This window comes from Argopecten irradians, chromosome 14 (genome assembly GCF_041381155.1).
Source record: "Argopecten irradians isolate NY chromosome 14, Ai_NY, whole genome shotgun sequence".
Classification (NCBI taxonomy): domain Eukaryota; kingdom Metazoa; phylum Mollusca; class Bivalvia; order Pectinida; family Pectinidae; genus Argopecten; species Argopecten irradians.
The window spans coordinates 24,480,567-24,504,160 of NC_091147.1; the positions used below are offsets into that span (position 1 = coordinate 24,480,567).

At 34.9% G+C, this 23,594-nt stretch overlaps 1 protein-coding gene across 4 annotated transcripts; it reads left to right on the forward strand.

The window, feature by feature from the left end:
* Positions 1-511: 511 nt before the first annotated feature.
* Positions 512-21,597, forward strand: LOC138306937 (uncharacterized). 4 transcript variants are annotated; one of them, XM_069247521.1, is made up of 12 exons: positions 512-634; positions 970-1,004; positions 5,294-5,425; positions 7,545-7,571; positions 7,957-7,998; positions 8,586-8,612; positions 8,774-8,821; positions 9,583-9,621; positions 9,990-10,025; positions 19,109-19,208; positions 19,708-20,046; positions 20,275-21,597. In XM_069247521.1, the coding sequence occupies exons 3-12, from the start codon at positions 5,333-5,335 to the stop codon at positions 20,463-20,465; spliced, it is 942 nt and encodes a 313-aa protein (XP_069103622.1). In that variant the 5' UTR covers positions 512-634; positions 970-1,004; positions 5,294-5,332; the 3' UTR covers positions 20,466-21,597. The 4 variants fall into 4 exon arrangements, with proteins under 4 accessions (XP_069103622.1, XP_069103624.1, XP_069103620.1 ...); XM_069247523.1 differs by lacking the exons at positions 512-634; positions 970-1,004 and adding an exon at positions 4,496-4,810; XM_069247519.1 differs by lacking the exons at positions 512-634; positions 970-1,004 and having other exon boundaries at positions 4,851-5,425.
* The last annotated feature ends 1,997 nt before the right edge of the window (positions 21,598-23,594 follow it).

Below are 23,594 nucleotides of genomic sequence, written 5' to 3' on the forward strand. Positions count from 1 at the left end.
TTGCCAGAAACTGACCGCTGCTCGGTGGTTTTTCTCCAGTTACTCCGGCTTTTCTCAACCAACAAACCTGGCACGTCCTTACATGAACCTGGTTTTAATAGGACGTTTAACTAATAAAATCCAAGCCCTCATATCCTCATGAAAAAATTCTATCTCCTGACGAACATGCTTTCCTAATATATATATATATGAATGGATTATGTACGAGGTGTACATATGTCTTTTTTTAGAACAATAAAACCTTATACAATTTTAGTTGCAAATTACGAAAAACGATATCGCAAAAGGCTTCTTAATTTTTTTTCAAAAATAGCAAAACCTTTATATGGTACATATATATTATTGTGTATGAACCAAAAAGCTTAGAAAACAAGTCAGAAATATTTACAGTTTCTATTTTCTCCAAAGTCTTGTTTTTTATAATGAAATTTAAATTGATATTACTTATAAATTTGAAACAATTGCAAAAGTTTACTTAATTTCTTTTTATTTCCATCAAATTGATCAGATGGCCCGACTGTTCACTTTAAGGGTACACTTTAAACCCGGAAGATCATTCATCACCTATAAATGTGTTCCTGTGTATAACCTGGTTAGTGATTACGTACGAGTCTATATGGATACAGTCTAAGTGGTAAGTATATTATTATTTGTTTATCCCTTGCATATTCAAAATATCTGTTTATTTTATGTTTTTAACTTTTAATATTTTAACATTTAAATAATAAAAATATTGTTTACTCTTTTTCTTGACAATACAGTATTGTTACAGCTTTCAACTATTGGTGTTGCATAAAATGAACTTTGATATATTTTTACAGGACGTAATTAATGTCTGAGGCTGAAAAGACACATCCACTAATGCCGTATTGCCAGATATAATTTCGTGTATGACATTGACAATTTATGGTACTTAATGATTGATATGTCGATTTCGTAATTGTCACATTTTCGTATTTTGTGTTACAGATCATTTTGATATACCGGTCGACGGACAAACCGACGTGAGTATATTTAGAAGTAATGGAGATAAAAAACAATTGAACGTTTAAGATTAAATATCACAATGATTGCATACCTGTGAAAATATGTAGCGTATGCTAGGTAGATACTATACAGGACATTCTAAGGACTTTCAGTAGTCATTACAAAGGCACATATCTAAGTTGAATTATGCTATCACTTCTTCCTCGTTTCTTTTAAAGCCATATGTTATTTTATAACCACAGTTGGTATCTTTAATAAACCCAAGATAGACTGACCACTAACTCCAAAATATTACAATTATCAACAATATTGAGCTTAAATGAAGTTTCAAACCCCGGGGAAATAATCTAGTATTAAAATTTGCACAAAAGTGGGAGGATAATGATTTTGAATTTTTCCCGTCCTTTCGGTGTATGACTATAGGAGCAAATACAATGATTTTTCTAAAAAAAATGCTTTCCTTATAGTTTTGTCTCTTCAGACTTAATGTAATATGAAATTTCATAGAATAACAACGTTATTCCATAGGAAATATTACAATAGCTGTTGCTGTTGTTTGTTGTTGTGTTGCTGCTTTTACTTTTTTTTATTCTAAATGAATCTATCAACGTTTAAAGGTGATAAAAACAGAACGGACATGAAAAATGAGATAATACGCTAGAAACATTTGTAATGCCTATCTAAACATATACCAGTTTGATATTTGCTTATATTTTGTCTCTAAATAGTAAAATTAATGAAAGCAATCTTCACATCTTTTCGACGACAGATTTTTTTCTATGACTTACCTCCCTTGAGTTCCGATGAGTTGTGACGTCATCTGAGACAATCAACTACCGGAAGCCGGTGTGCCGATCGCGGAACTGTCAACATGCATGTGTATTTTAGCCACATGTCTTAGTACTTACGGAAATACACACGGAGAAAAATATGTTATATTTCGACTTATTGGGTAGCGTGATTTATCCCCTACATAATGACACATTATTGACGTCATAACCTATGAAATGACGTCACTACATGTAAATAATGATGTCATTAATGTCGCGGGTACATATGTCATGTGGCTTATGGTGTGCCAGGGGTTAAACCACGAATGAATAAGTAGTTCTTTCCTATTCAGTCCACCCTGGAGTAATACGACTGTGCATGTATGTAATTTATAGTTTACACATAAAATTAACCGAGGAAGTTTTGATATACATAGAATCTACTGGTAATTTTATGTGCGAAATAAGATCGTAGCGAAAATGGACAATTATTGGGGCCCACCTCTTTAGACCTACGTTTTAATAGAAAAATTATCTGTTACAAACATACGGAGACATAAAAAATACATGCAGATTAAAAAAAAAAAATCAATAATTTATAAGTTGTGTCTTTTTGCCCCCCATTTTCGTCGACTGAAATGTTCTCAAAATGCGCATTAAAAATAAAAGAGGTCCTTCTGCACATTTTCCATACTTCATTTTAGGGATTTTCATATTTATTTTGGGTTACACAACAATGTACCGGTGGTGTGAAACCGGTATGTTCAGATCTAGTCCGCTAAACCTGCCTATATTATCAGGCTTTTTAAATTTTTTTTTTGCCTAATATATGGGGGGGGGGGAAAGCCTAATAATATAGGCAGGTTTAGCGGACTAGTTCAGATCGAGCAGGGTTGCATAATGATATGACGACATTCACAGTTATCATTATTTAATTGCAGGAATTTAAATTCGAAAAATTACCATGTTAAGAACGCTCTAAAGTCATCAAAATACATCGTAAAACTCATCTCAGCAATCGTAAATACATTTAGTAATATTTTTTCCTTCTCGGGGGAGACCTTAAGGACCCCCAAAAAAACAAAATCTCTCGCCTTAAGCCCTCGCAAAATCATCAAAATACATCGTGAAACTCATATCTCAGTCATTCTAAATTGTAATATCTTTATCAGGGTCTCCCCCGAACCCCCAAAAACACCACAATGCTCGCAAATTTGGCCAATTTTAGTACTCATTAATTTCCTGTTATATTCTACATAGTACACTTGCGTATATATATGTAGAATGCGAGTTTTACCGATTTTTTTATTTAGACCCCTAGATCGTCTCATAATGGTCAATAGGCTATCTAGTGTGCTGTGGTCTGTGCGTATACTTTTAAAATTTACTAAGGTCGACAGGTTTCTTATTTCCAAAACTCCGCACGGTTAGAAAATATAATGAAGCGGTCTTGTAAATGATTTGTGTTTTATAAGAAATATATGTTGTTTCATGGTCCTGTGTTAGTTGAACTATTACATGTGTATCTTGTCCACGAGTACATGTCATCCATATTAAGGTCATTGTATCTAGTTTCTGTGTTTTGTGTCCCGTCTTTTTTATCGGCCGTGCGAGTATTGTTACTACTGTACATGTTATTTTATTTCGTACACATCCGTAAAACTCATTATAGAACTTTAAGAAAATACATAAGTCTAGCCCTTTCTGTGCGGTGTTCTGAAGGATTAAGCTTCAAATAGGAAATATAGAGGTGTGCAGTACGTACATAAGGCGGGATAGGGGCACGTTTATCGCGGTATGATAGGGTTTTGGATAGGGTATGAAGGATGGCGTTTTTTTTTTTTTTTTTTTTTTATAAATATGCATTATATGTACATGTATGTGCATGTAGCATGTAGTTTCATTGTAATTTGGGTCCATTTTCTTGTAAAGTTATATTTCTTTTTGTTGGTTTAACTTTAAAGTCTATGTTTTGAGTTTTAAGTTACAGACAAAAGTCAAGCGCAACCCCCTTGAACCTGAGTCAGTGACACACACGTACACGGTGTCAAATGGCTTTTAAAGATGCTCCACCGCCGACAGAGCATAAATGATATTCACCATTCGTACAATAATTGGTGTTTAATCGTGTATATATATGTCTAATTAACACAAACAATAATATAGAATAATTTATTTCGCCTTTGGTGCATGCGCAATCAGTACTTCATTCCATATAGGATATAGTAACACGGATTTTTTTCGGGATGCAATTAATTATATTTCATGTTTTTAACTTGAAATAAAATTAGAAGCTCACAAACTGTTCAATGGTGGTAATGGTGTAAAGTAAGTAACTTTTGTAACTGAAGAAAAATACTAAATCGTCTGCTCCTGTTTTTGATAGTTAAAATTTACCATTTGTCAGCGGTGGAGCATCTTTAACATACTGAACATAACAATTTTATAGCCCAGAATATGACGATAAGAATGAGTAAGCTATCGTTTTTATTATATCATTGTATGTTATAGATTATATATTATATACGGATTCATTTCCACTATTCAATATAGCAACTACACGTAGCGCGACTGTTTTAAATATCTATAATCGCCAATACCGCAACACTGCCCCATTGAGTTTCCCGGCTCTTGTCACAGCTGTTGGTCTCAGATGACGTCATGAATCTACGGCCATCTGGCGATGCGATCGTTCTAGACAAGGGTCGTTGTGGACTTCGTTTCAAGTACATTTTATGGAAATTACGTCAAATACAACCTGTATTTTTTGTTGGAAATCATAAAGTGCACCACAATAAACAAATATCAACACAAAAATAGCATATTTAAAATCTGTTTTATCACCTTCAAGATAGTTGCTAAGGATGATTTACCCAACAATGCGATTTGCATCCGTGTGATCAAGTGTGATCGTTTTGAGAGATAAGGGAATATACGTGTTGTTACTCATTGTCAAACGATTATAGATAACCTCCCTCACACACTGCAGAGAAGGCTGTGAATACACTACCGACTACATACTTCTGTGTTGCCACACTGCAAAATTGATATTGGTAATGCATAAATAATTTATTCTAGCTTATCACAAGTATTTACATTGGCTGAACATCTGACATGTAGCAAATACATGTAACAAGCACTTCCATTGGCTTAAACTCTCAGCTAATAACAAACATTTCTATTTGCTTAAAATGTTAGCTAATAACAAGCTTTTTCATTGACTTAAAGTCTTAACTGATTACAAACATTCCCATTGTAGTAGCTAATAACAAGTTATGTAAACATCGCTTTTCATGCCTTACGACTTTTTCATGACGTTTTATTGCCTTATTTGTATTTTAAATATTTTCGCGGATAATTATTTTCGCAAATTCTTATCATCCACAAAATAAGCGAAATATAATTGCACACAAAAATACTTTCACTACCCTATTACCGTTTACCTCAGTTACGTGTCAGTGTAAGCTAAAAAATAAATAGCCATGCACAAAACAAAATAAAAAAGTCAAATTTAAACGATGGCGTTTTTCTTGAAGCCTCGTTTTCATCACCTGTGTGACAACCAGGGCTTTATAATGTCCGGCCCAAGTCATATATCCCAGATCTCAGATGGACATTACGACTGCATCGATTGTCAGGAAGAAGATCAACATTTTTCTAATGGAACTGTAAGTTTTTGTTTATTGTTGTTGCTGTTTTTTGTTGTTGTTTTTTTGTTTGTTTTTCCCTTGTGAAATAATATCTTTCATATAATTGATTAGTCCGCTAAACCTGCCTATATTATTAGGCTTTTTTAATTTTTTTTTTTTTTTGCCTAATATATAGTCAGCTCGCGGTACCTCTTAAAAATGTGAAATCGTAGGCCAGATTTGGCCTACGCTACGTCAGCGGTATATTTCTAATATATCGTCCATGCAATGCCGGGAAAACATACACATACCTATATATTGGGATCTTATGTACTCCACTGCCCCCATGTTACATCCCATTTATGAAATTAAACAACTCTGCACAATGAAATACTTCCGAGACCCTTCTATTTCACACATTTGTAATGGCCGCCGTATACACATTTAGTAGAGCAAACGGCAGCCAATCAACTTCGCTTCCGGTTTTATTTTTAAAAAACCACGTGTAGTTGAAAGATAAACAAAATGCTAGCCAGTTAGAGTTTTTATAGTGAAATTATGGTCGACATACACGACATGTTGTCAAATATTCAAATTGAACACGACTATTGCTGGTACCGCATCACTTTCGCGATATTCACGTTGCATATACATGTAGCATATACACAGTTGAATTTTGTTTATCTTTCAACTACACGTGGTTTTTTAAAAATAAAACCGGAAGCGAAAATGATTGGCTGCCGTTTGCTCTACTAAATGTGTATACGGCGGCCATTACAAATGTGTGAAATAGAAGGGTCTCGGAAGTATTTCATTGTGCAGAGTTGTTTAATTTCATAAATGGGATGTAACATGGGGGCAGTGGAGTACATAAGATCCCAATATATAGGTATGTGTATGTTTTCCCGGCATTGCATGGACGATATATTAGAAATATACCGCTGACGTAGCGTAGGCCAAATCTGGCCTACGATTTCACATTTTTAAGAGGTACCGCGAGCTGACTATATATTAGGCAAAAAAAAAAATTAAAAAAGCCTAATAATATAGGCAGGTTTAGCGGACTTTCATATAATAAGGGTCATGAAAAATAAATATCCTTATCTCTGTCGATAGCAATATCATTTATACCCAGCATATGACAGAGCACTTTTCCCCCTCATTATATCATTAGGTTTGATAACTAATTTGCTGAAAACATTAGTTTTTTCTGCTGCCAATCTCGGCCTTAGAGTATACAAGTGCATTTAGCAGACATGCCTATCCGATCTAGGAAGATATGCGAGAAGGTCTAGATAAGAAAAATGTATCATGCATTGACTCGTGTGATATATTAGCAATATGTACATCGTATCGATTTTGGACCACAGTATAGGAAGTGTGAGAGATCGGGTGGATTTTGGTAATAAATAATCGAATCTGAAATGTGATTTTTTTTTCAAATCCTTTAATCTTCTCTGGCTCTGACGAATTTTTTGGCTTTTATATCGGTAGCCAATGGTTGAATTATTTATTATATAACGCTATCCATACACAAATACGAATATTTCTTTTAGAAAAAAAACTTTTTTTTAAAGCTTAATGGAAAAGGTACATACCTTAACCGAAACGGCTCTTAATTCTAATTCGTAAAATTACCGCGCAGTAGTTGACTAACGCTACGCTACACGAAAAACAGTGGACTGAATCGTCATTGTTGACAAATTAATGGGGGAATTTTACGAGTAATTATGGTATAACTTTATTTTAGGCTATCGATACAGATTTTTAACACTTAAATTGTTATGAATACACTTTTAGGTTTTTTTCTAAAAATCAGTGTATCTTTTAGTAACTAAAATACCTATTCTCTGAATTTCTAAATAATAACAACATTGACGGGTACATTCTTACTTCAGCTATTGTTTTGAAAACTCCACATAATTCCTGTTGTAAATGCCTTCGATTAATGTTTTTTTCTTTCATTTTCATATTGGAAGGCTTTTGAAGAGAACAAATGTCATGTTTAACGAAAAAACTTCAGTAGTTTGTTTATCTTGTGCTTTTTTTTTTAAACTGAAAAAGCAAGATAAAAAAACATATCACTGAGATTGACAAAGAGACGAGTTTGGAAGTAGGATGCTCAATCAGGTATGGATTTGTTTTGTTTTAATTACAGTATGCTTCCATTCGATCCGACAATTCGGTAAGTATCACATATCAACATCATAGAAAATAAAATTTTGAAGTAATGTTGTAAATCTAAACGTAAACAGATCTTTAAACGAATAAAATGAACAAATATATTCTCCAGGGGTTTAAAACGATAACAATACGTTAAATTGCATCTTTACAAACAGCTCAAGATTAAAATGGAGACAACTCGAGAAATACAACAATGAACAAATTGTGAACATTTTAAATTGTGTAACAGAACATTTATCTTTATTTACGATATTTGTTAATATAAGCTCTGAATTTGTCTAGATAGAGATAAAGTGACAACACAGCAAAGAGTTGTCATTTCGTTTTTATGAGAATATCATGTGTTAATTAAATAGAACAAACTGTTGTACTATTATGGTAACTAGGGTTCCTCGTACGCCTCTGTAAATGGAACGCGGCAGTCACAGGTATGTTAGTGTAATTAAGTGATTCGTTAACGACTTCATCAGTTTCTATTAATTACTTTATTTATCACCCAAGGCTAAAGGTACATTCGTCCTGTTTCTACATTGATTGTATGACACATAACCATATAAAGTGATGTTTTTGTATATGTCACTAATGTAATACGACTTGAAACACTTTTTATTGGTTGTACTGGGCAGGGAAGTCATTATGAATGCATGATTTTAAGTCAGAATTCGATGAACTGTAAATTTAAATTTGTGTCTATTAAGAAAAGTTCTATGAAACTCATTTATAAACCCCACAAAAATAAAAAGACTCGTTCAAATAATACCTATAAAATGACCACTCATTTAAGATCATATAATATAACATATTTTGATGTTTTTAAATTTTGACCATTTTACTGCTTAGGAAGGCAACGAACAAAATATAGGTTACACATATCTAATGATCATTATGGACTTGGATGATTTGCAGTATCAGTGAAGTACTGTATAAACTTAAAGACTGTCAATTAGGACCTACTGGTTTGTTTTTTGTTTATTATTTTGTGCTAAGCGTAATATTTTTTTGGTTATCATTTTAGGAAAGTTCCGTTAGATCACAAATGTCAGTAAGTATTTTCTAATTACATCTGAAAATATGTTAAGTTTAAAAGACGCACTTATTTCGATTACAGCAATAAGAGATACGGCACTTGAGGAATTGAAATGGATTTCTTATCATATCTTCATAAATGAAATGTATTATCATCAAATGTGTATAATTTTACAGATGCCAGACTCCACCTATGCCACCGTGAGAGGTGTCTATCAGTTTCGTGTAAGTAACCAAGATAAGAATTGTCATTTCTTACTGTATAAAAAAAGATATAAGGAAATATAATTTGCTGATTTAGTCTTCAGCAATGACTGTTGTCATAATTGAAACGTTAAAGTAAATATACTTTGTTCAAGATAGTATTTGTAATGAACATGCCCCGTGTGTATGTTTCGCCAAAACGAAACACGATATACGAGGCAATACAAAATAAATAATATAATCAAGATACGTTTTAAATAAACTATTACTTATTTAGCCGAATGGCCACCGAACAAGAATTCCAACGGTGAATAAAATTACAGTTAAATACTATGGAATAATATTTGATTCAGTTACAGTAAAACGTTGGGATTTTTTTTTCGATATAATCCCTATTTCAGTTAAATCCGTAAATTCTACACACCAGCGAAACATTACAAAACATTGCATTATCACCTACCTAAGAACAATTATAGATCTGTGAATCATGGAATTTAACCTCCGCTTAATTGTCCCTTTTTAGAAACTGCGAAATATTGACCCCTTGAATTCAAAGCAGCATTGTTGGAAAAATCGGAAACGTTTATTTGCCCACCTCTACACTTTTACAGTAATAAAAGAAAAATGCGTCTAAATCAAACACTATCCATTTTTAACATTCAGTAGGCAGCAATTGTCGGCCCATTCTGACTTGACTTCGTAATGATAGTATTCATGCGAATTAATAAATTTACTTTAAAGTACAATAAAGATAAAATGACATAAGCCATATGTTTTTCCAGTCAAATGACCGAGTCTCGGGGGCTGTGGAAGCTCACAAGGTGAGTTAAGAATATTTTTTTAACATCTACCCTTTGGTTTGGTTCTGTGGTTTATCTTCAGTGTTTCTGTAAGCATGGTAACACATGCATATGGGGAAGGGGATTTCCGCTAATTATGCGAAGGTCGCGAAAATTTTCTCTGCGCGAAATAGTTTGTATATATATGGACTTTGGTGCTTTATGGTCTGAAATTGTATCTATTGCGACAAAATCAATACCACACGAAAGATGTGTGCATGCAAAATACGAAATTAAAGACTCGCGAAAATATCTGCGTTGGCAGTATAGTAATGGTTAATAAAGATAATTATTGTTAAAAACTTTTCGGAATATATTCGACATACTATCATAGAAGTTTTCTGTTTCAGTCGAAATCTCGCTCCAACAGATGTATCATATCTGTTCTTGCAGTCACAGGGGGCCAACTCAATGAAAATGGATGTTGTCATACATTTTTTGTATTTGGAGGATGGACTGATGAGTATATATGACAGTCATATGATTTTTTTCGAAAAATACGAGATTTGAAAAATTATTAAAAAAATCGGGATATTTACTATAAAACAGAGAAAGGGACGACAGTCGCCATCTTGGATTTTTTACCCCCGCCTCGATTAAAATTATTTTTTTCACAATAGTATACCTTTTTGCCTAGAGTCAAAGTCACGCATCAGTCCTCCGATAATCCATTATCACACACATACCAAGTAATCGCATATAATCCATGTCTATATGGTCCAACGCAACATTTTAATCCAAAATTTCCGGCGCTTTCTGACTTGTGACATCGAAAGCAACGTCCTAGTGGAGAGCGATTAGAGTGACGTCCCCTTAGTAGAGACGTTCCGAACGCGCCAATGCAATTTGATGGGTTTAATCAGAGGTATTCCGATACGTTTGTTTTCGCGGAAAATTTGAATTTTTGACAAGCAGAAAAGAGAAAAACGTAAAAACTCATCATGAGTGGCGAGAAATCATTAGTGTCATGGTAAGATGTTTTTGTAAAACTTATATATGTCTATCAGAGATTATAACATCTGCATACAATGCCTAATTATTAAATATCTAAACGTCAATCGGACACAGAAATATTCAGTAACTGCAGTCAGTTATTTTTTATGTAGAAAATCAACGTTGACAGTTGTTATGTAATAGCATCAAGATCTCTTAATTCATTTATCACAACCATGAGTATATGCCTTATTGAGATACCTGAGATTGCATGTCAACATTGCAATAAATAATGAAAGTTATTAGAATAAATTAATAGATCCAAAGGCCTTTATATTCACTTGAAATCAGACAGAAATGGGGTACTGCCTAAAGGCCAATACACTACTTTTGAGGGAGAACTTTAAATGCATGGTGCATCATGCTCCTCAAGTATTTCATTACAGAATCTGGGATAAATTCATGAAATTGTAAGCTTGATATCATATCAATAAAATGCTGCACCAAAATATCTCAATATATACAAAGCATTTAAATTTTATTTAAACTCATATACATTAATGATGTATTGAAGTTAAGATCTGCAAACAGCACAACAACCAGTACATTCTGATGTATGCACATTAATATTACATGCATTTCTTCCATTTTTCAGGTTACAATCACATATATCTCCTAATGAAAATGGAAAAGTTGAGCTTCATCACTTATCAAATCTACTGCCTGAATACAGTTCACATGAAGTCGGTCGCACAGTTAGGAAATTATTTAAAAATATCATTGTGAAGTCAGGAAGGTCCACTGACAATTATAAGAAACACACAAAGATCTATTTTGGGATACAGTTAAGGTGTGCATGTGATAAAATCCAGCAAACCCAGCATGCATTTGATGACATTTGTAATTTTGTTATGGACCCTTTTTTCATAATGTCAAAATCACCAGTTACAGTAAAGATTGGATTTTTGAATGGATATTCGGTTAACAGCACAAAGGTGATGTCAGAAATTTATCTGCACAACACAGGAACTTTTGAGGTCTTCATAGCAAACACAGAAATTAATCTTAAACATTTGAAAATAAACAACCAATACAACATTGATGAGGAGAGTATTAAGTCAATACTGAACAGTGTAGAGAGTATCATTCTTTGTGGGGGAGCTAATGTGCATGATGTCCCAGAGGAAAAGTTAAGGAAAGGTTTACAGGAACAATGGCGTGATAAACATAGCAGTGAATCCACAATATTAAGAAGTTCCAAATGTCTTCGAGCTATACCATTCTTGTCAGCAAGCCAGACTTTTTAAGTATGCAGGAGGTTGTGCCATAAACCCATCCTCTCGGGTAACACCGTCGTTGACACTGCAGTAACTGAAAATGAAATGGAAATTGGAAATGATATACTTTTAACAAATTCTGATCATTCGGACATGAAAACTGTGTTTAATAAAGTGCTAAAATCAGAAGTTCCAGAGAAAATGATGGAGTTCTTTCTCAGTCAAGCAGAGAGTTTAAAGGTTAACCCTAAAGGACGTAGATGGAATAAAGATATAATACGAATGTGTTTAACATTATACTGTAGGTCACCTCGAGGTTATGAAGATTTATACAAAAGTGGATTTGTAGTCTTACCGTCACAACGTTTAATTCAAAGATACAAAAATAAAGTACAACATGAAGCTGGTATTAATAAAGACATATTGAATTGGATGAGAAATGAGGCAATTATGAATGATTTGAGCAAGGAAGGCTATGAAGGGGGACTTATGATAGATGAAATGTCTATTCAAGAAGACTTACAACTTCGGAGAAAAGGTGATGAGTACGAACTTGTCGGATTCACTGAATGCACTGAAGAATCACTCTATATGAAGACTCTGATGACAGGTAAAGATGATGTGAAGCTGGCAAATCATGTGTTGCAGTTAGTTTTCCTGGGTCACACAGGATTTAGATTCCCTCTTGCTCACTACCCTACAAATCAAGCCAGTCCAAGTGAATTGTATTTGATATTTTGGAAAATTGTGAAATCACTTGATCTTTATGGATTTACAGTAAAATATGTCAGTCTGGATGGTGCTCAATGTAACCGTGATTTTATGAAAATGTTTTTAAAAGAAAAAACCTCCGACACTTTTACTACAATGTCTTTCCCGAACTTATTTAATCCATCAAAGAAAATATTTATGATCATGGATTACTCACATGTAATGAAAAAAATCCGAAATAATTTGTCAAAGAGTGGACATTCTTCAAAACACACAAAAATTTTACTTAAGAATTCCAAGGAAATTACCTGGGATCATTGGTATAAAGCTTACCAGTGGGACATTAGTTCAAATCCTTTTAAGGTATACCAGCAATTGACGAATGACCACTTCTTCTTAACATCACAATCAAAAATGCGAAATAAGTTGGCTGAAGACGTTCTCAACAAAGACATGCTCAATTTAATGAAATTGTACCAAAACAGCTTGGGAGATGACGGACACCATCTGGATGGAAGCATCGACCTGTTGGAACACACATCAATTTTAGTGAATAATTTCAGAGATCAACGTCCCATTATTGATTGTGGAGATGAACGACTGGCAGAAAACAGAAGAGTATTATCTTGGTTCAGAAGTTGGGAAAGTGAAAGCAGCCCAAAAGTAGAGAAAAATCTCATATCACATCAAACTCGAGAAGACATTGTATCATTGCTGCTTGGTTTTGATGAAATGTGTTCAGATAAATTTATTCGGTCATCATCATCAATTGTACCAAGAAGAATCAATTCTGATGTAATTGAAAACATATTTTGCCAGCAGAGAGGTCTTCATAATGGTGCTAATAGTAATCCAACTTACCTTTTCTATTGTCAAAGTATGAATTCTATTATTCTTGGATCTACAACTATTTCTAAAAAATCCAATGCTTCAGGAACAGAGGCACATATGTTTAAGCAGGTTCCACCACCAAAAAGGCCAAGGATGTCAGCTACCCCTCTAGGAGTTTCTCAACTTCATAATATACACTGAAAGGTAAGAAAAGACTTGTCAGTTTTGTAATATAATGATATGTGAAAAAAATGATATGATATACAGTATTACCAGTACAGGCTAATTATACACATCTAAGGTTTGGTGTCTAAAATAATGTAGAAAATTCACAATGTTATAATGTATATAAGATAATTCACAGTTACTGCATCTATGACACAGGGCCTTGGTACTTATTCATAACCTTATAAACAGTTTTTATATATATTACATACAAGGCCCTGTGCAACTAACATTCACAATGCATATATGTATTCACAGGTCCCAAATTTCCAACTTACCTTTTCTATTGTCAAAGTATGAATTCAATCATTCTTGGTTCCACAAATATTTCTAAAAATAATCCCATGCATCATATTTAAACAGGTTCTATCACCAAAAAGGCCAAGGATGTCAGCTACCCCTCTAGGAGTTTCTCAGCTTCAGAATACATACTGAAAGGTAAGAACAGACTTGTCAGTTTTTTGGTTGGTATCTAAAATACTGAAGAAACTAACAATGTTATTATGTGTAAAACATTACTCAAAGTTACTGCATCTATGACACAGGGCCTTGGTACTTATTCATAACCTTATAAACAGTTTATATATATATTACATACAAGGCCCTGTGCAACTAACATTCATAATGCATTATAGGCCTCAAACATTACTGTTTACTGTTATTAATGAAGACATATTTGAATAAACAGTATATAATTTCAAACATATATGAGATAATAGTTAGATATAGAAACTCACCTAAAGACAAAGTGGGCAAGTATACACAGATGATGAACAGTATTCCCAATCTTCATCATTCTCAAGGCCGACGCAATCCCTGTGATACCACAATGTACATATGTCACAACATATCCAATCTTCTGGGTCTCTGTATGATTTTGAACATATGCCACAATTTTCAATAAAATCCTCAATGGTATCATCATCAATAACTGTGTTTTTCCTTTTCCCTTTCCCTCTGCCTTTGCTTGTATTTGATTTAGATTTTCCTTTTTGACCTTTTGACCTTGTTTTTACTCCCACACTAACAGCTTCTGTTGATGGACCAGGGATATCTGTTGATTGACCAGGGATATCTGTAGATGGACCAGGGATATCTGTAGATGGACCAGGGATATCTGATGAAGGACCTGAGATTTCCATTGATGAGCCAGAGATATTTAGGTTGTCTGAGAATTCCAATCCTTTACCTTGGATATCTGGACCTTTATCTTGATCAGGTAAGGACACAACATCTGCTGAAACTTCCTCACTGGTATCATCATCAATAACTCTTTTTTTCCTTTTCCTTTTCCCTCTGCCTTTGCTGGTATTTGATTTAGATTTTCCTTTTTGACCTTTTGACCTTGTTTTTACTCCCACACTAACAGCTTCTGTTGATGGACCAGGGATATATGTTGATGGACCAGGGATATCTGTAGATGGACCAGGGATATCTGTAGATGGACCAGGGATATCTGATGAAGGACCTGAGATTTCCATTGATGAGCCAGAGATATTTAGGTTGTCTGAGAATTCCAATCCTTTACCTTGGATATCTGGACCTTTATCTTGATCAGGTAAGGACACAACATCTGCTGAAACTTCCTCACTGGTATCATCATCAATAACTCTTTTTTTCCTTTTCCTTTTCCCTCTGCCTTTGCTGGTATTTGATTTAGATTTTCCTTTTTGACCTTTTGACCTTGTTTTCACTCCCACACTAACAGCTTCTGTTGATGGACCAGGGATATATGTTGATGGACCAGGGATATCTGTAGATGGACCAGGGATATCTGATGAAGGACCTGAGATTTCCATTGATGAGCCAGAGATATTTAGGTTGTCTGAGAATTCCAATCCTTTACCTTGGATATCTGGACCTTTATCTTGATCAGGTAAGGACACAACATCTGCTGAAACTTCCTCACTGGTATCATCATCAATAACTCTTTTTTTCCTTTTCCCTCTGCCTTTGCCTTTGCTGGTATTTGATTTAGACTTTCTTTTTTTACCTTTTGCCTTTGTTTTGCTTTCAGTACTCACAGGCTCCGATGAATGGCCGAGGATATCTGTCGATGGACCAGGGATATCTTTCGATGGACCAGGGATTTCCATTGGTGAATCAAAGTCATGTAAGATGTCAGTGAATTCAAACCCTGTTCCTGTGCTATCTGGACCTTTATCTTTACTAGGTAAGGACACAGCATCTGAAGAAACATCTACTAGGTTTGGAAATGGCATATTTGATCTTTCCTGTAGCTTTGAAACCAATTCCTGGCCTAAGTCACTTTTATTGGACTTTGAGATTGAACGTTTAGATCCGTATGCTTTCACTAGTTGTGATAGTTGTTTCTTGGTGAACTGTCTGTAAAAGTTTCCATTCTCTAAGGCACAGGCCTTCAACTTTAGATGTGATATTAGTTTGTGTTCGGACTTGTCATTCTGTATAAAAGTCATGTCAACATCCTTTGTTTTCGGTTTTGCCTTTTCCATAACCCTCTTTCTTAATGCTTTGCCTTTTTCTCTCTTAATTGCTGTCAAATAATCCTTTCTGAACTGGGAAACAGATACAACAAGGAATAGATTTATTATCATTTTCAGAACCTTATCCAGAGCTTCCACCTCTTCAATAAGCAAGTCCAATACACTTGAAACTTCCTTCTCATGGTCTGGATCTCCACCATCTACACTGCCACGACGACAAGATCTGTACACTGAACAAAACTTTTCAAGCAGAGAGGTGTCTTTGTAGAGACTGTCACGCACATTTCTGAAGAGGTATTTCTTTTGTTGCACAAGATTTTCATAAGAGAGTTTCTTTCTTATTTGTAGTTCCAAATATTCAAAAAACTCAAATGCATCATCAGAAATGTTGGTAAGTCCTCCTGAGACATATTGCTTCCTTGCTGTTTCCTGTAATGTTTCTTGATGTTGTGATGAAGATGAAATATCAGCAGCTGAAACAGACATACGGTCGGTAATGTTGAGCTGGGCTTTTAACTTTTTCAACTCCAACTCCAATCCAGGGACAAACAAACAGTTGTGAATTGACTTTGAGATCCTGTATCTAATTTTGGCAATGGCATATCCACCTATGTATCTGGTTTTTCCTCTTCCTGCACTTGGTATTTCACTTGTTACAGAAGGCTGAATGTTCAAAATAGATGGAGACTTTTCAACTGCATCCGCCTTTTCTTTCAGGACGACTCCTTGCATCAGAAACATCAGAGTGGTTAAGAGTTGTCTGCCCATTTCATCACTACCAGTCACCATTTCAACAGAACGTGTATATTCCACACTGCTGAGGTATGTATTAAACTCTGTATAAAATGCTGTAAAGTGTTTTTGTTCTGGCTTCTCTCGAGGTACACACGTATCATAAATTGCTCTGATCTGTGAATCATTGATTTTGAAGAACTCAGTCATTGCTGTACTATTTCTGGAAATCCTAGTTAGTGAGTGCCGAGCTTCAGTTTCTCTTGGTGTATCGATGAAATCCTGAATAGCATTTTGTAACAGTGGGTTATATTCCTTAATCTCGAACGCGTAGTTATGGTCAGAAGTTACTAAAGTCTGGTCAGCTTCTAGGTCTGTGTCATCCAAATCTGTTAGTAGTGCAGAATGTTCATCAATTTCATTTAGAAACTCTGAGTCGTAATCTGTATCGAACACCTCTGGCACAGGTTCAATATCTTGTCCTTGGCTGAAATCTAATTGAAACCGACAGCATCTCAGTGATTCATCTGTACCGGTATTTCTTTCATTTTCAGATTCACTAAACTTGTACACTTTAGATGGATGCTTCTTACATAAGTGTGGGTCAAAATTGATGACTCTCAAGCCTGATGTTGATACTGCTCTACCAACAGCCACCCCTAACTGTCCAGGATTGAAAATGTGTTGACAGTCAACTTCAACGGTTGTCAGAGTCATGCCCTGTGATTTGTGGATGGTAATGCCATATGCCAGTCGGATTGGGAACTGTGATCTGGTAGCAATATTACGTTTAGTCACTGGATCATATTTGGAAAATAAATGTCTCTTAACCTTGACAGACACTTCTTTGGTGTTTATTTCAAACTTTAGAAAGATGTCATCTTTTTCAATATCTGTTACTGTACCGATGGATCCATTTACCAGTTCGTCAGTTAAATTTACCAATAGCATGACTGGTGCGTCTTTCTTCACAGCCAGATATCTTGGGGCTTGCATTGATTTCAGGTGCACACTGTCCCCTTGATCATCAGCTATGTACAAGCGGATGGTGTTTGGATTATCATCCAGTTTTGACGCATTGTACATATCTGCTTCCAGATTGCGAGCAAACAACTTTACAACATGCATGGGATCCTTTAGCGGACGATTCAATGAAGCTATGAAAAGTTCAGTTTGTTGTGACAGACATCCCCTCTCAAGTTCATTCACTGCATTAGCTAGATCTTTCTCTGTCTGTCTGTAAACAGTTGCCAGGTGTACTTTATGTGGGAAACTAGATGTAAACCAATCACTTTCAAAGCAGTAGTGCCCATGGTCACCGTATAAATAATCTTTTACAGGTGGAAGTTGGAAAAAGTCTCCACTGAGCACTACTTGCAATGATCCAAATGGGTTGTCATTCCCTCGAATTTTCCTACACAAAAACTCCACTTGGCTTAAGATTCTTTTACTGATCATGGAAATCTCGTCAATAATGAGCAGTTCAGTGTTAAGAATTCTCTTCTTACAATTGACGAAACGTTCATCCGTATTCACTAAATTAAAAATCTCGCTGTTTGAGTACCTACCATCGCCGATACCAGACCATTTGTGTAAAGTTGTTGCGTTTGTATACAGCGTTGAAGCTATCCCCGTTGAGGCAGTGATTGCAATGATTTTGTGTGATGACAACTCATCATATATTTTCTTTATGATAAACGTTTTCCCAGTACCTGCTTGGCCGGTGATCACAAGATTATGTCCATTTCGTACAGCTTCGTACGCGTAGTTTTGCCTTTCATCCATTGCCCCAAATTTTCCGCGAAAACAAACGTATCGGAATACCTCTGATTAAACCCATCAAATTGCATTGGCGCGTTCGGAACGTCTCTACTAAGGGGACGTCACTCTAATCGCTCTCCACTAGGACGTTGCTTTCGATGTCACAAGTCAGAAAGCGCCGGAAATTTTGGATTAAAATGTTGCGTTGGACCATATAGACATGGATTATATGCGATTACTTGGTATGTGTGTGATAATGGATTATCGGAGGACTGATGCGTGACTTTGACTCTAGGCAAAAAGGTATACTATTGTGAAAAAAATAACTTTAATCGAGGCGGGGGTAAAAAATCCAAGATGGCGACTGTCGTCCCTTTCTCTGTTTTATAGTAAATATCCCGATTTTTTTAATAATTTTTCAAATCTCGTATTTTTCGAAAAAAATCATATGACTGTCATATATACTCATCAGTCCATCCTCCAAATACAAAAAATGTATGACAACATCCATTTTCATTGAGTTGGCCCCCTGTGCTTGCAGTAGTATTTCTGATTGGTCTATTATCCGCCGGTATAGCGTTAGCAGCAACGGACATCATATCTGAAGCAGCTGAAGTGGGAAGTCCGACAGCAGGTATATATTCAATAAAACTTTTGATCATCTCAGGACATTATAAGATTTAATTTATATATCTATTACGAAAGACTGCTTTGCATAAAATTATGCTTGTCTTGAAATGTTGAAGAGGTTATTCCAAGAAACCCTTTATCAACGATAATTTAATGCATGGCATGGTACAGTCGTTTTGATAAAACTCCCAGGGGCCTGGGAAACATTGTGACGTTTTACACATATTTTTCATCTTAAAACGAAATATGGGAATGAAACACAAAATATGAAGTGATAATACTTACATCATGTATCGTGTACGTGTTCATCTGTGCAAATATCATGCTATCTAACCTGTATTAATATAACACGTGTCTTGCACCTTACCCTGTGGCCATGAATATTCATATATGCTGAATAATAAAACCGAACCTCTCAGACATATATTCCCTGTAATACTACGTAACGCAATAGAGATAAGACAGATATACAGAAAATATGCATATAAAATCAATATCTACAGATTCACAGCATGGAAATTTGACAATCATCACATGGAGTTCTTGGTCGGACTGGAGTAATTGTTCTCCATCTTGTGGAGAAATCGTGTCAACGAGGGAACGAATCTGTAGCTCCATTAGCGGCGAGTGTAACGGGTCCAATTGGCAAGCAAAATCTTGTGAAAGCGGTTCGAGTAGTTGGGACAGCTGGGGAGAATGGAGCAAGTGTAGTGCAACGTGTGATAATGGTATACGGACAAGAGAAAGAACCTGTAATGGCGGATACCTAGGGGTACAGTGCGGAACAGGCTATCCTAATTTCTTAGACTCTGAAGAATGTGAAAACCCATCTTGTGTGGTTCGTAAGTATCGAATGAGATGGACGGATGAGAAATGGTCAAACTAACATAAATGAACAAAAAATTAATAAATGCTGGTTTACTATAATATAATTTCCACACGAAATAATCCAAACTCGGAAAACTTTATAGATTGTTTACATGTTTTAGATTTTTTTTTTGTACAGGCGTCAAGACAACTATCTGCAATAGGCAAAACTAAGAACGATCGTAAAATGTTATATTTTTCAGCCTTTTGTTTTGGCAATGAGACGAACTGTTATCGCCGTCATCCTGACAGATGTGACCTATATGTCATATGTTACAACAAAGGCTCCATGGCAACACGCCTGTGTTCTGGATTTACAAAGTGGCAGGTTCTAAGCGATTGCAATGGCGTGTGTGATTGGCCGCATAACGTTGATTGTTCTATGTACAACTGAAAATTTCCTCGGGTTGTTTTTGTTATCAATCATAATGCTATTTAATAATTAGAGGTATTTTTGTCAACACTAAGAACGATTATAAAATGTTCGTTCCGCCTTAATTTGTAATCACATAACTGTATAATGAAGTGTTTCATTTGAAAAATTAGTTACTATTAAAAAGTAGTAATTCTCCTTGGACAAGTTGGCGAGATTAAGATCTCATATTAACAAACTTGGTATCCTTTTATCGCAAGGTGTTACAGGTACAATTTCAGGACTCTAGGCCTTCCAGAACTTCAGAAGATGTCATTTGAAGATTTTTGGCCCATGTGACCTTGATTGAAGGTCAAGGTCATTAATAGCATCGAAGTTAGTAAGCATTATATCAACAAATTAAAACCCAGCTAGTAAAGTTTCCTTTGTTGTATATGAACATTATATTACATAATGGACACTATGGAGTCCATTATGTAACTCACTATCCATTATTATAGGGTCCATGTCCATTATTCCCCAAAATAATGGACAACCTATTTTGAACAAAGGAAAAAAACGCTGCTGTATGGAAAACCAAACATGTTTATTTGACTATCTAAAATTTTACATTTATATTCACTCCTCTATCGAAATTATTACTTCCCCTTCCTAGCTGTTACTGTTCTGAAAATAAAAAAAAACATAATTAGATTCTTGCATTATTATTTGTTACATGTTTTTAAAACTTGTAATTGACGAGGAATAGGAATTCTAGATTCTTGACTGAGGTGGGATAATATGCAGTCTTTTAGCTCAGATATCTCACAACCCTTATAACATATAATCTGATGATTATGGTTAAACATAATATACTTAAGAACGAAACCTGTCTAATCTGACACCTGCTTTCCCTATATCCTATCTGTAACTGTTCCGTATTCAACAATAGCAACAATAGTATACAACAGTATCTGACTTTCCTACACCCTGAATAATCTGACCAAACAAGTTGCTCCCATGTGGTGTCGGATTAGACAGGTTTCACCGTATACCAGTGCAATGCTATCATAGCAATCAGATATGTTTTTTTTATCATATTTATAACATGCGTATGGTAGATTTTTTAGGAAAAACAGTTATGTTTAAATTGTAGGGAAAACTCACCTTGCTTGTATGTATTTGATGTAAAGTTAGACAATGCACCTGTCCTTGTGCGAATAAATAGGTCACTTCAAACAGGCAAACAATTACTCCAGTTAGAACGTTATATCATCTGAATCACAGCTGCGTACATCCCTACATGTAAATGATGGCCGGGTAAGGAAAATATCACTATCCGACATGTTCAAAAACACTGTTGTACCTCCAAAGGTGTAAAACTAAATGATTGTGCATGCATCTCAACATTGTTAGTCCATTATTTGTCACAGGTGAGTGAACACCTGTGCAATTCCTGAAATGGGATGTCCCATTTCTCAAACAGGGTACGCAAGGTAGTGATTAGTGGTATGATGGGTTTTAAGTAGGATAAATTCCTCAAGCAGTCCATTATTAGAGAGAATGGATTGTACCGAGCCCGTATCCATTCTCTCTAATAATGGACAGGTTTTCGGAAATTATCCATTACGTACAGGCCAAATATTAGATATCTAAATATCTGGGCCTTTTTTAACGTCTGAATAAGTTTTTTGGAAGATTTTAGAATTTTTGGCGCATATGACCTTGATTGAATGTCAATGTCATTTATATTAAAAAAAACTTGGTAATACTTATCTATTTGACCAACATTATAATACTGCTGTCACACATTTAACTCACATTTCCCCATAGGTAGATATATATGATACAATACTAATTTACATGCAATATGCTTACGTTTACATTTATTTAAAGTCAGAGAGTTCCGAAAGTAAAACAAAGATGGCGATCTAAAAAATAGCAGATACTAACATTACTTAGTCTCATGGATTTGATATAAATTATCCTTATGTCATATCTTAGAATGTATAGGAATATACATTGATACATGTAGCTACGATAATGAATACATATTGCTATAATTAATCATATACAATGTACTGATCTAATAAATGTACGCAATGGTGAATGAATATATGACTATATGTCTACATACAAGTATGAAAGAGTCTTATGGTATAGGGCGTCGAGTGTTATTGGTAACTAAATATTAAGGCTAAAAATACGTGTGTAAATTGCACAAAAGGACCTCGTTTCCATCCACACAGCATAACCATTACGAAAACGTATTCATAAAAAGAGATCCCATTACGAAATGTGAATTTTGTATGATGGCATCAATCGCTTTAAGATGGTTCCATGCTAATGCATTACAAGTAGCTAAATATCAAATTACGCTAAATTGGTTACGTTCTCAGCACACTGTAGTATTTCGTTTACTAAATCAATACCATCCTATACGGAGTTAATCATATTACACAACATACCTTTATCGTTTGTTTTAAAAGATGCAGTGAGTGATTGTTTACTCATGGTGTCTGGGTACAGTGCTCAATGTGCAATTATATGCATGACTTTACACACATATGAAAAACGTATTGATTAAAGTTTTTGTCCCACATGTGTGTTGCCTGATGCTCACACAGGTGAATAGTTGAGCGTATTATATTGATATCATTGTATCAACCGTCAGTCTGGTTTTTAGGAGAAAGGAAAAGAGACCCGAAAGGGAAATTAAGCTATGATTAGGTCTGATTGTGATTTTATTCACAAACGTTTGGTGTCTGTCTGTGTGTACAACGGATTTTATTTATAGGTACATTCTTGGGAACTTGCTTTGATAAAATACAGGTTTGCATCTCTTGGTGTTGGAAGGTATGGTGGTTATTTGTATGTATGTGTTGTATGTGTGGTATGTATTTATTATGCATTAATCTAACTGTGAATATATGTATGAAAATGTTGTAGGTATGTGTATATGAAATGACTTTTTTCTCTCTAACAAAAATATGACAGATATCATATTTAATATTATTATTTTTTCTAGTATAAATGATTTATATGACAGTGAGAGTGATTTTATTTTTTTGTTTTTGATAAATGCCCATATTTATGAGATAAACGTGATGAGTCATTATCATACCGGTATATAAGTAGTGTGTTGAGTGGGAGCCCTCCTGTGTGGGGACA